Below are 13,262 nucleotides of genomic sequence, written 5' to 3'. Positions count from 1 at the left end.
AATAGAAACTCTGTACCTTAACTTATGAACCACATTATATATTATAACCTGATAGGAACCCTAGTCCCCAGAGTTTAAGGTAGGCAAAGAATATCTAAAAAAAATAGTGTTATTTCCTAGGTACTTTGCTCTAATAGTAAAGGAATGTGAAATTTTAAAATCATACAGCTTGAGTATAAATTTACAGTTCCCTCAATATTTCAAATTGTAATGCTGTGTATGCTTAAATATAATGCAATCTTTTCCCATTAAAATGATTCAAAAAGTTTTTATCCAATTGAATTTATAAACATTTATAGCTATAGATTATCTCATCAAATTTCAACTAAAATTTTACTTATTAATTTGGAAATTAGTACCTATTTAATATTATACTTTACATAAAATAATATATCAGTTTATAAGTTCCATGCAGGCAGATATCTTTGTTTGTCTTGTTTATAGCTGTAACCCCAGAGCCTAGTGTCTTGTTTATAGCTGTAACCCTTGAGCCTAGAACAATGCCAGGTACCTGGTAGGCACTCAGTAAATACTTGTTGAATTAATTATGAGTTTAGAAATACTGCATTGCTCTTTTCTACTTAGTACTTCTTAAAGCAATTTATTAAAATTCTTCAACAACATTTTTGACAAGAGGATCTTTGTCATCAATAAAACTACTTTTTGAGTGCTCAACGCAGCTTATGTGACAGAGTATTATATCATCTTTATTTCCATATATAATGGGATAGGGTCCTTTTGAATCCATGCATGATGCTGTCACTGGAAACTGTATCCCAAGCCACAAGTGCCTATTCATGTAATATTAGGATTTTTTTTGATGATTGCTGCAATAAAACCACTATATTGCTTTTCCCCCCAATATTTTTTATTGTGGCAAAATACACATAAGATTTATCATCTTAACCATTTTTAAGTGTGAGTTTAGTGATATTAAATATATTCATAATGTTATGCAAGCATCACCCCCATCCATCTCCCGTAGCTCTATTCATCTTGCAAAACTGAAACTCTGTACCCATTAAACAGTAACTCCACATTCTCACCTCCTCCCATGCTATGAACATAGGTGTACAAACACCTCTTGAGTCCCTGGTTTCAGTTGTTTGGGTATATACCCAGAAGTGGAATTGCTGGATCATATGGTAATTCCATTTTTAATTTTTTGAGGAACCACCATACTGTTTTCCATATTGCCGTACTGTTCTGCATTCCCACCAACAGTGCACAGGGTTCCAATTTCTCCATATCCTTGCCAACACTTGTTATTTTCTGGGTTTTGTTTTCATTTGTTTTTTAGGGTTTTTTTTTTTAATTATAGCCATCCTAATGAGTGTTTCTTTGGAGAAATGTCTCTTCAAGTCCTGTACCCAATTTTGAATCAGATTGTTTGTTTTTTTGTCATTGAGTTTTAGGAGTTCTCTATATATTCTGGATATTATCCCTTATCAGATATATGATTTGCAAATATTTTCTCCCATTCTTTGGGTTGCGTTTTTACTCTGTTGATATTGTCTTTTGATGCACAAAAGGTTTTAATTCTCACGAAGTCTAGTTTTGTCTGTTTTTTCTTTTGTTGCCTTTGGTGTCATATCAAAGAAATCATTGCCAATGTCATGAAGCTTTTGCCCTGTATTTTCTTCAAGACGTTTATAGTTTTAAGTCTTACATTTAGGTCTTTGATCGATTTTGAGGTAATTTTTGTAGATGGTGTTGGGTAAGGGTTCAACTTCATTATTTTGCATGTGGTATCTAGTTTTCCCAGCACCATTTGTTGAATTTTGCATTTTTATTTAACTTTTTACTTTGAAATAATTATAGATTCATAGGAAGTTGCAACGATAGTGTAGAGCAGTCCCCTGCACTCTCCTCTCAGTTTCTTCCATTGGTTGTATCTTATATAACTATGGTATAATGTCAAAACCAGGAAATTGGTATTGATATGAAGTGTTTGTGTAGTCTTCTGCCGCTTTATCACATGTGTATGTTCATGTAGCCTCCACTTGAATCAACCACTACCTCTTCATGGTCACACCCATCTCCTTCTCCCATCCTTCCGTTATCCCTAGTATCTGGCAATTACTAATCTATTTTTCATCGCTCTAACTTTGTCATTTTGACTGTATGATTTAGAGAATGTGATTTTGAGAATCATATAGTATGTGACCTTTTGAGATTAGCTTTTTTCACTCATCATAATGCCCTTGAGATCCATCCAAGTTGTTCCATATATCAATGGCTCATTCCTTTTTGTTAATTAATAATATTCCATGGTATGGATGTACCACAGTTTGTTTAATCATTCACCTATTGTAGGACATTTTGGTTGTTTATGGTTTTTAACTGTTACAAATAAGGCTGCTCTGAATATTCGTATGTAAGTTTGTGTGTGAACCTAGTTTTCATTTATCTTGGATAAATGCCCAGAAGTACAATTGCTGGGTCATATGATAAGTTTATGTTTAGAGTTTTGAGAAACTGCCAAATTATTTTCCAGAGTGCATGTACCATTCTATATTACTTGCAGCAATGCCTGAGAGATTTAGTCTCTCTGCATCCTCACCAGAATTTGGCATTCTTACTGTTTTTTATTTTAGGTGTTCCGATAGGTGTGTAGAAATATCTCACCATGGTCTTAATTTGCATTTCCCTAATGGATAGTGATGTTGAAGCATCTTTTCATGTGCTTATTTGCCATCTGTATATCCTCTTCAGTAAAATCTTTCTTCATGCCTTTGGCCTATTTTCTAATTGGATTTTTTTTTTTTACTATTGAATTTTAAAAGTTCTTTATATATATGTTCCAGGTATGATTCCTTTTTCAGATACATGGTTTACAACTATTTTCTCCCAATCTGTAGCTTGTCTTTTCGTCCTCATAATAGAGTCACAGAGCAAAAGTTTTTATTGTTATTTATTGCAAAGTCCAGTTTATTGTTATTGTTTTTCATGGATTGTGCTTTTCATGTTATATCAAAGAACTCTTCACCAGACCCTAGGTTCTAAAGATTTTCTCCTAAAAATTTTATAATTTTATGTTTTATATTTAAATCTATGATCCATTTTGAGTTAACTTTTCCATAAGGTGTGAGGTTTAGGTTAAAGGTCATTTTTTTATGGATATCCAATTTTTCCAGCTCTATTTTTTTAAAAACTATTCTTCTTCTATTGAATTACTTTTGCACTTTTGTCAAAAATCAATTGGCCTTACTTGTGTAGGGTCTAGTTCTAAGTTCTCTCCTCTGTTCCGTTGGTCTACATTTCTATCCCTCTGCGAATATGACAGTCTTGATTATTATTTCAGAGATAAAGTAGGTCTTAAAATTGGATAGAGTGATTCTTCCCACTTTCTTCTTCTTTTTCAAAATGTTGTAGCTATTGTAGTTCCTTTGTCTTTCCATATAAACTTTAGAGTAATCTTGTGTATATCTGCAAAAAAATCATGCTGGAATTTTGATAGAAATTGTGTTAAACTTGTGTATCAATTTGGGGAGAATTGACATATTTATGAGAATTGACATATTTACTATGTTGAGTATATCTCTTTATTTATTTATATCTTCATTGATTTCTTTCTTTAGAGTTTTATAGTTTTTTTATTGTGGTAACATTGGTTTATAACATTGTATAAATTTCAGGTGTACATCATTATACTTCTATTTCTGCATAGATTACAGTGTTTTATAGTTTTTAGCATACAAATCATGTATATGTCTTGTTAGATTTACATGTAAATGTTTCTTTTATTTTGAGTGATTGTAAATACTAGGTTTTTAGTTTCAGTTTCCCAATGTTCACTGCAAGTAAAGAAATTCAGTTGATTTTTGTATGTAGATCTTGTATCCCACAACCTTGTTGGATTTACTTATTAGTTCTAGGAGTTTTTATGTAGATCCACTGAATTTTCTATGTAGACAACCATGTCATATGACAATAGGGATAGTTTTGTTTTTCCTTTCCAATTCGTTTGCATTTTATTTCTTTTTTGTGCCTTAATTTGCTAGCCAGAACTTCTAGAACTATGTTGAACAACAGTGGGGAAGGAGGGCATCCTTTCTTTGTTCCAGACCTTAGGGGGAAAGCATTTAGTGTTTTACCATTAAGTATGATGTTAGCTGTAGATTTTTTGTAGATGCTCTATATGAAGTGGAGGAAATTTTCATCTATTCCTAGCTTTATGAGTTTTTTATCAAGACTGGGTGTTGAGTTTTGTTAAAATTTTTTAGCATCAATTAATATGATCACGTGATATTTCTTCTTTGGCCTGTAATATGCTGGATTATATTGATTAAATTTTGAATTTTGAACCAGACTTGCATTCCTGCAGTAAATACCATGTGGTCATGGTGTATAATTCTTTTTATATAGTGCTGAATGCTATTTGCTAGTATTTTGTTAAGGGGTTTTGCATCTATTTTCGTGAGAGATTTCATGCGAGTCTATAGTTCCCTGTTTTTGTACTGTCTTTGTATGATTTCAGTATCAAGGTAATACCAGCATTATATATGAATTGGGAAGTGTTCGCTCTTCTTTTCTGAAAGAGACTGTGTAGAATTGGTGTTAATTCTTTAAATATTTGGTAGAATTCTCTAGTGAAACCATCTAAGCCTGGATATTTCTTTTTTGAGACTTTTTAAATTAAAAATTAAGTTTTCTTTATAGTTACGGGGCTATTCAAATATCTACTTCATATATCATTTTCATGGGTGAGTTGGGGTACAGTCGTCCCTCAGTATCCACAGGGGATTGGTTCCAGGACCCTCCTTGGATACCAAAAATCCTCTGATTCTCAAGTCCTTTAGTTACCCCTTTGTATCTGAGGATGCAGAACCTGTGGATACAGAGTGCCAGCTGTAGTTTGTATTTTTTAAGTAATTGGTCAGTTTCATCTAAACTGTCAAGTTTTTATGTGTGTAGAGTTTTTCCTAATGTTTTCTTATTATCCTTTTGATGTCTGCATGTCCTGTTAGTGATTTCTCCTGTTTCAGTGCTAACATTGGTAACTTTTGTTTTCTCACTTTTTTGTCAGTTTTGCCAGATGTTTGTCAGTTTTATTTAACTTTTCAAAAAACCAGTTCCTTGTTTCATTGCTTTTCTCTATTGCTTTAATTTTCAATTTCATTGATTTCTGTTCTTATTTTTATTATTTTCCCCCTTCTGCTTCTTTTTTTTGTTTTGTTTTGTTTTTAGTTTCTTGGTGTAGAAGCTTAGGTTATTGACTTGAAGCTTTTCATCTTTTCTGGTGTAAGCTTCTGGTACTGTAAATTTTACTCTTAGCACTGTTTTAGCATGTCCCACATATTTTGATATATTGTATTTTCATTAGATTCAGTTCATTTTTTTCCTTCAGAATTTTTCTTTGATACATGGATTATTTAGAAGTTATGTTGTTTACTTTGCAAGTGTTTGAGGATTTTTCTTTTATCTTTCTGTTATTGATTTCTAGTTTGATTCCATTTTCATCAGAAAGCCTACTCTGTATGATTTCAATTCATTTATGTTTGTTGAGGTGTGTTTTATGATCCAAGATATGGTCTATCTTAGTGTATGTTCCATGGGCATTTGAAAAGAGTGTGTGTTCTGTTGTTCTTGAATGGAGTGCTCTGTAAATATAAATTAGATCCAGTTGGTTGATAGTATTGTTGAGTTCTTCTATATCCTTGCTGATTTTCTGTTTAGTTATCCTATCAATTGTTAAAAGAGAGATGTTGAAGTCTTTGACAGTAATTGTGAATTTGTTTATTTCTCCTTTTAGTTCCATCATTTTTTGCCTCATGTATTTTGCAGCTCTGTTGTTTCATGCATACTTCCCATTTAGGATTGCTATGTCCTCTTGGTAGATTGACCTTTTTTATCATAATATCGTGTCTCTCTCTGTCCCTGGTAATTTTCTTTGCTCTGAAGTCTACTTTATCTGATATTAAGATAGCTACTCCTGCTTTCTTTTGATTAATGTTTGTTTGGTATATCTTTCTCAATCTTTTTACTTTCAAACACCATATTGTTATAATTGAAATGAGTTTCTTATAGATAGCATATACGTAGGTCATGACTTTTCATCCACTGTACCAATCTCTACCTTTTAATTGGTGTATTTAGACCATTTTCATTTAATGTAATTATTGATGTTAGGGCTTAAGTTTGCCATTTTATTTTGTGTTTGCTATTTGTTCTCTCTGTTTTTTATTTCTCTGTTTTCTTCTTCCTGCTTTCCTGTGGATTACTTGAATATTTTTTTAGAATTCCAATTGGATTTGTAATTGTGTTTTTTTTAGTGTGTCACTTTGTATAGCTTTTTTCGTGGGGCTCTACATAACTTACCACAATCTATTGGTGTCAACAACTTACCATCTAAAGTGACCTATACAAACATTACCTCCTTTTACATCTATTTACCTCTCCCACATATAATTGTCTTAATAGTTTCTCTACATATACTGAATATCATAATTTCGATTCAGTTGTCAAACATAACTTAGAAAACTCAAGAGGAGGAGGAAAATATTGTATTTACCCATATTTTTACTTCTTCTCTTGTTCTTTCTTCCTTCCTATTGTTTTAAGATTTTTTTTCTTTTATGATTTCCTTTCTGTTTAGAGAACTTCCTTTAGCCATTATTATCAGATAGGTCAGCTGGTAACAAATTCTCTTAGTTTTTCTTCATCTGCAGATATCTTGGTTCCCCTTTTATTCCTGGGGGGTATTTTCACTGGATATGGAATTTTGAGTTGACAGTTCTTTTCTTTCAGCACTTGAAAAATGTTGTGCCACTTTCTTCTGGTCTACATGTTTTTTCATGTAAAATCTACTGTAATTTGACTTCTTTTTCCACTACAGGTAAGGTCTCATTTTTCTCTTGCTACTCTTACGATATTTTTCTTTTCCCTTATTTTTCAAAATTTTGACTCGGACAACCTTGGCATGGATTTCTTTGGATTTATCTTGTTAGGAGTTCACTCAGCTTCTTGAATCTGTAGGTTTATGTCTTTTGCCAACTTTGCAAGCTTTCAGGCATTATTTCTTTGAATACTCTTTCAGCCCTACCCTCTTTTTCTCTTTCAGGAATTTTGTGACATGAATGTTAAATCTTTTCTTATAGTCCCAAAAGTCCCCAAGACTCTGATCATCTTTTTTTTTTTTTTCAGTCTATTTTCTCTGTTTTTCAGATTGGGCAAATTCTATTATTCTATTTTTAACTTCAGTGATTCTTTTCTCTGTGTTCTCCATTTTGAGCCCCCATCCAATAAGTTTTTAATTTTAGTTAGTATACTTTTCAGTTCTGATATTTCCATTTGGTTCTTCTTTATATCTTCTGTTTCCTTGCTGTTGACTCTTTATTTCTTCATTTGCCTTAAAAATGTTTATTATTGCTTGTCAAACCATTTTTATATGCCTACTTTAAAATCCTAGTCAGATAATTTGGATATATCTTTCATCTTGTTGTTGGCATCTATTGATTATCTTTTTCATTAAAATTGAAATATTCTTGGTTCTTGGTATGGTGAGTGATTTTTTAATTAAAACTCAGACATTTAGGGTATTATAAGACTCTGGATCTTATTTAACTCTTCTATTTTACCTGATATTCTCTGACAATGCTCTAACAGTGGAAAGGGATTGTTGCTGCCTTGTTACAGTCAGGTAGGGGTGGAAGTCCAGGTTCCCTTCATGACCTATATTACAGCTGAGGGAGAAGGTGACTGTGGATGCTCCCGGGGTTGGGCAGGTGTGGGTGTTTCTGCTTGCCAGTAGGCCTCCGCTGATAACACCTTGGTGGGATAGGCAAGAATACCTGCTTATATTCCCCACCTGACCTCTACTGATATTGTAGAGGTATGCCTCATTTGCACTGGGCGGTTGTGAAAGCCCTGACTACCCTCTAGGCTTCCTCCAAAACCACCCTGGCAGAGACGGGGAGTACCCCTGTGTGGATGTGGAAATCCAGGCTACCCACTTGCTCTCTTACTGACTCCACAGGGGAAGGAAGATCCTCATTATCTCTCAGTGGGGATAAAGGTCTGGCTATCTATGTACCCATGGGGAGACTGGAGTTCCTCATTACAGCTTCTCAATGGCAGAAGTCTAGGATTCCCATTAGCCTTTGCTGGCATGGGGGAGGAGTAGGGCCGCAGTTTTTTCTGTCTCGATTGCCTGAGGTAGATTGGTTGTTATCTAAAATTTTTGTCTTGCTTTGCTGCCACTTTTCTGGTCCTTTGGCTAGAGATTTTTGTTTTTGTTTTTGTTTTTTTGGTCTGTGCCAGTTAGTGTTTCTGGGTTGCCAGCTTCTCCAGCTCTGAGTTTGGGATATACGAGGCCAAAAGAAGACCCAGGGAAGTCACCACGTTGGTTGTTCATTGGGTCCTGCCATACCTAGCTCGTCTGTCTTCTCTCCAACATTCAGATTATTCTTGTATTTTTTTTGTATGTAACATTTAGGATTTTTAGTTTTTCTTAGTGGGAGGACTATGGAAAAGTACTTCTACTCCATTTTTCTAGAAGTGGAAGTTTTATATTACTTTTTTTAAGTGATTTTTTAAATGCTTATTTAAAAAGACGTGAAACACTTGCGATTGTGATGAAACACCCCAGAAATAAATACAAATAACCAGATTTATTTGCTTATTTTTTATAACTGATTTTCCATAAATGGCCAAAATTAATACTGATGAGATGGTTTCCAGCTTATGTGTGTTTTCCCTTAGCAGTACTTTGTTGTCCAAAACAAAGAAATTGAGAGAAGCTGAGTAATGTCAGTTATATGGCTTCTTCCTCTTCTCTGAAAAGTAGTTTTGAAAAACAAATACTTGGCCTCCTATTTGGGCTCATGGTGATTAATTTTTGACAATTTTATATTAGACTCATATGTCATTTAAGTTACTAATTTCCATTATGGTATCAGGTTGGTTCTTTTTCAAGTCATCATCTCAAAAGCCTGGAAGTATAAAGGTATTGAACAATATAGGGTAAAATATAGTAATATAGTATATATATATATAGTAATATATAAGGTAAATATAGATACCATGTAATTTCTAGTTAAGGTAGTATCCTTTTTAACTAGAACTGTTCCCACAGCACTGTATTCTTAATGTACATTATTTTTGGCCATTTTTTCTATTGGGCTGCTTATCTCCTTATCAGTTTATAAGATCTCTTTATATATTCTATATATCAATTTTCTGTTTGTACTCTGAATTATAGATGTTCTTTCCAAATCTATTATTTCTCTCTTGATTTGTTTATTCTATCTTTTATCTTTTTTATAGCATCTAGGTTTTCAGTCTTAGTTAAGATTTCCTCTTCCTTTAAATAGTACAGGTATTTTTTTATATTTCTGTTTGCAAGATTTTTATTGTTTTGCTTTTTAAAGTCAAATCTCTTATACAACTAGGATTTATTTTTGTAAATGGTATAAGATAGTGTCCAGTTTTCTTTCAAATGGATAGTCAATTGTGCCAGCATCATTTATTAAATCCTTTTCCCACTGAATTAAAATATTTATGGATTCTCTATTCTCTTCTAGCAATTTGTCTATTTTTATGCCAATATCATATTAATTTTATTACACTGGCATTATAGTATATGCAAACAAACACACATACAGGATGGTGAAGATATAGTTATAAGGCTGAGATGGGGGGTTGATAATAGTAATTAAGAATGGAGTTGCTTCTCAATGTTAACTCTCTAATCAAAATGGGATTTAATGAAGAGGCCAATTGATAGTCATCTATTGATAACAACCCCTGACGCTGTCAGATTAGATTTTGCCTTTGTAAAATATTGAAAAGATGAATGTATACCATTTACTAAGAGCCAATTTTGTGCCAAGTAGTATGTTAGGGGATATATAATTTTCCTCACATCAACTTTATGAGGTTAGATTTAGCTGTCTTTTACAGATAAGAAAATGGACACTTGTTCTCAGAGGTAAGTTACTCGCCCAATATTATTTTAACTATTAGATCGTAAAATTACAATTAAAACACTGATGACCAGGCTCTTTCCATTGTGCCAGAATGAAATGTTTCATAAAAAGTACTTTGAAAACTAAAGATGTATACAATTTGAAATGGTGGTTATGTCATAATCATCATCTCGTCATGAGTTCTATTTAAAAACAATGCAGTGGATAATGGACAATAAAACTTATGGCTATTTTTAGCAAAGCAATTCTATTTTGATGAAAGAACAATATTGATGTTTTCTTTCAAGATGTGGTCTATGAATAAAATGTTAGAAATTCTTTTTATTCTTATGTTAATTGGTTCTTTTAAATATTTTTTAGAGCAGAAGAAAGTTAAAGTAAAAAAACCAAAACCTGAGTTTCCTGTATATACGCCTTTAGAAAGTGCCTATATTCAGTCTTATGATCATGGAACTTCTATAGAAGAAATTGAGGAACAAATGGATGATTGGCTGGAAAACAGGAACAGATCACAGAAAAAACAGGTAAATAAACTTTTTAAAATTTGTCTAATTGAGTAAAATACGTACAAAAAAGTACATAAAATATACAGCTCAGTGAACTATCATAAGGTGAAGCAAGTTAACCATTGCCAAGATCAAGAAATAGAACATTGCTAATGTCCAGAAGCCTCATTCATGCTGCCTCCTGGTTATTGCCTTTCTTTTCTTCCACAAAGATAATGATTATCCTGACTTGTAATACCACAGATTAGTTTTACGTGCTGTTTGAGGTTTATAAGTGGAATCATCCTGTCTTTGTGCATTCAGGCTGCTCTAACAAAAATGTAATATACTGAGTGGCTTAAACAACAAACATTTATCTCTCACAGTTCTGATGACTGGGAAGTCCAAGATCAAGGCGCCGGCAGATGCGGTGTCTGATGAGGGCCCTCTTCCTAATTCATAGACAGCAGTCTTCTTGCTGTGTCCTCACATGGTGGAAGAGGTGAGAGAGCTCTCTTGGGTCTCTTTTAAAAGGGCGCTAATCCCATTTATGAGGGCTCCACCCTTGTGATCTAATCATCTCCCAAAGGCCCCCACTTCCTAATATCATCACATTGGGGGTTAGGATTTCAACATATGGATTTAGGGGGACACAGTCAGTCAGTCCATAACACATCCCATGTGTACTCTTTTGCATCTGCTTTCCTCTAGTCAACATTACATTTGTGAGATTTATCCATTATTGTATGTAGCAGTAGTTTGTTCATTTTCATTGCTGTAGAATAGTCCATTTAGAAATATAGCTTAATTTATTTTTGTTGGAGATTTGGGTTGTTTCCAGTTTTCAGCTATAATGAATAATTTTCCTGTGAACATTATTGTACTTTTAGTACACTTATGTGTAAATTTCTTTTTTTGGAGTTAAGTTGCAGAGTCAACTTCAGTAAATACTTCTAAACAGTTTTGTTTTTTTTAAATGTTTGTATCAATTTATACTTCAGTAGCAGGATATGAAAATTCCGATTACTCTATATCTTTGCCAACACTTGGTCAAGTCTTTTATATTTTAACCATTCTGGTAGATGTGTAGTGATATCTATGTATGATTTAATTTGCATATTCTTTGATGAATAAGATTGGACACTTTTTCCTATGTTTGCACACTGATATCCTCCTATGTGAAGTGCCTTTTCAAGTTTTTTTTTATTGGGTTGCCTATGTTTTTTCATACTGATTTGTAAAGAGTTCTTTATATATTTCAGAAATTAGTCTTGTGCACATATTTTCTCCCAATCTGGCTTGCCTTTTCACTTGCTTAATGGTGTCTTTTGATGCCCAGAGTTACTAATATTAATCATCAATCTTTTCCTTTCTCTTATTTGGTGTTTTTTGTTTGTGTTTAAGAAATATTTTCCTACCTCAAAGTCATAAAGATATTTCCAAATCTTTCTAGAAGCTTTAATATTCTACTTTTTACCTTTAGATCAGTAATCCCCGGGAATTGATTTTTGTGTTTGGTGTGAAGTAATGATCAAGTTTAATTTTTTTTTTCCCAAAAGTTTTCCAACCCAATTGTCCCCATCCCAATTAATGAAAAGACTGCTTCCTACAGTTCTACAAATGCCACCTGTATCATAAAGCAAGTGTCCATAACTCTGTGGGTCTGTTTCCAGACTTTCTACTTTGTTCCATTAATCTACTTGTCCATCATTGTGCTGATACCACATGGTCTTAATTATTGTAGCTTCATAATAGGTATCTGGTACAGTAATTTTCCAGATTTGTTTTCCTTCTAGAAGATTGCCACTTTACATGTTCATATAAATTTAATTTAAAAGTAACTTTTCAGGGCTGGCCTGGTGGCATAGTGGTTAAGTTCATGCATTCCGCTTCCATGGCACAGGATTCATGGGGTGCGGATCCCAGGTGTGGACCCACGCACCGCTCATCAAGCCATGCAGTGGCAGCGTCCCACATACAAAATAGAGGATGGGCATGGATGTTAGCTCAGGGCCAGTCTTCCTCAGCAAAAAGAGGAAGATTGGCAACAGATGTTAGCTCATGGCCAATCTTCCTCACCAAAAAAAAAAAAAAAGGTAACTTGTCATTTTCCACAAATTATTCAGCTGAGATGTTCAATTGGGATTACATTGAATATATAGATCAATTTTGGAAGAATTGGCATTCAGACAGCATTGACTCTACAACCCATGAATAAATCCATTCATTCAAATATTTTTTAAAATAATGTGTTGCAGCTTTTTGTGTGTGCATATTGCACATTTTTTTCTTGGACTGGCTATTTTCTGGGTATTTAGTGATTTTAGATGACATTGTATATGATATTGTTTCTTAAATTTCACTTCCTAATTATATTTGATATATAGGAATACAATTGATTTTTGTATAATAATCTTGTACCCAGCAACCTTGCTAAATTTATTTTTTAATTCTAATAATTTCTCCCAATATTATACATTTTTTTCTTCTGTGCTAATGAGAATCTCCAATACATGGAGACTAGAAGTGATGATAGTAAGTATCCTTGTTTGATTTCCAATCTCAAAAAGAGCTTTCGGGGCCGGCCCTGTGGCATAGCGGTTAAGTGCACGCACTCCGCTGCTGGTGGCCTGGGTTCAGATCCCGGGTGCGCACCGATGCACTCCTTGTCAGGCCGTGCTGTGGTGGCGTCTCATATAAAGTAGAGGAAGATGGGCACAGATGTTAGCCCAGGGCCAGTCTTCCTCAGCAAAAAGAGGAGGAGTGGCATGGATGTTAGCTCAGGGCTGATCTTCCTCACACACACAAAAAAAATTTTTTTAAAAATAGCTTTCACCTTTGGAATTTT

General features: G+C 33.6%; 1 protein-coding gene across 1 annotated transcript in view; it reads left to right on the top strand.

Moving 5' to 3' along the window:
* DNAJC1 (DnaJ heat shock protein family (Hsp40) member C1) overlaps positions 1 to 13,262 on the top strand; it is a 227,861-nt gene that overhangs the window by 113,840 nt on the left and 100,759 nt on the right. The window contains exon 8 of the mRNA XM_058532553.1: positions 10,290 to 10,453. Within this exon, the coding sequence (XP_058388536.1) occupies positions 10,290 to 10,453 (164 nt within the window). The remainder of the gene's footprint in view (positions 1 to 10,289; positions 10,454 to 13,262) is intronic.

This window comes from Diceros bicornis, chromosome 36 (assembly GCF_020826845.1).
Source record: "Diceros bicornis minor isolate mBicDic1 chromosome 36, mDicBic1.mat.cur, whole genome shotgun sequence".
Classification (NCBI taxonomy): domain Eukaryota; kingdom Metazoa; phylum Chordata; class Mammalia; order Perissodactyla; family Rhinocerotidae; genus Diceros; species Diceros bicornis.
The sequence above is the reverse complement of the archived record's forward strand: the minus strand, read 5'-3'. Positions and strand labels throughout refer to the sequence as shown.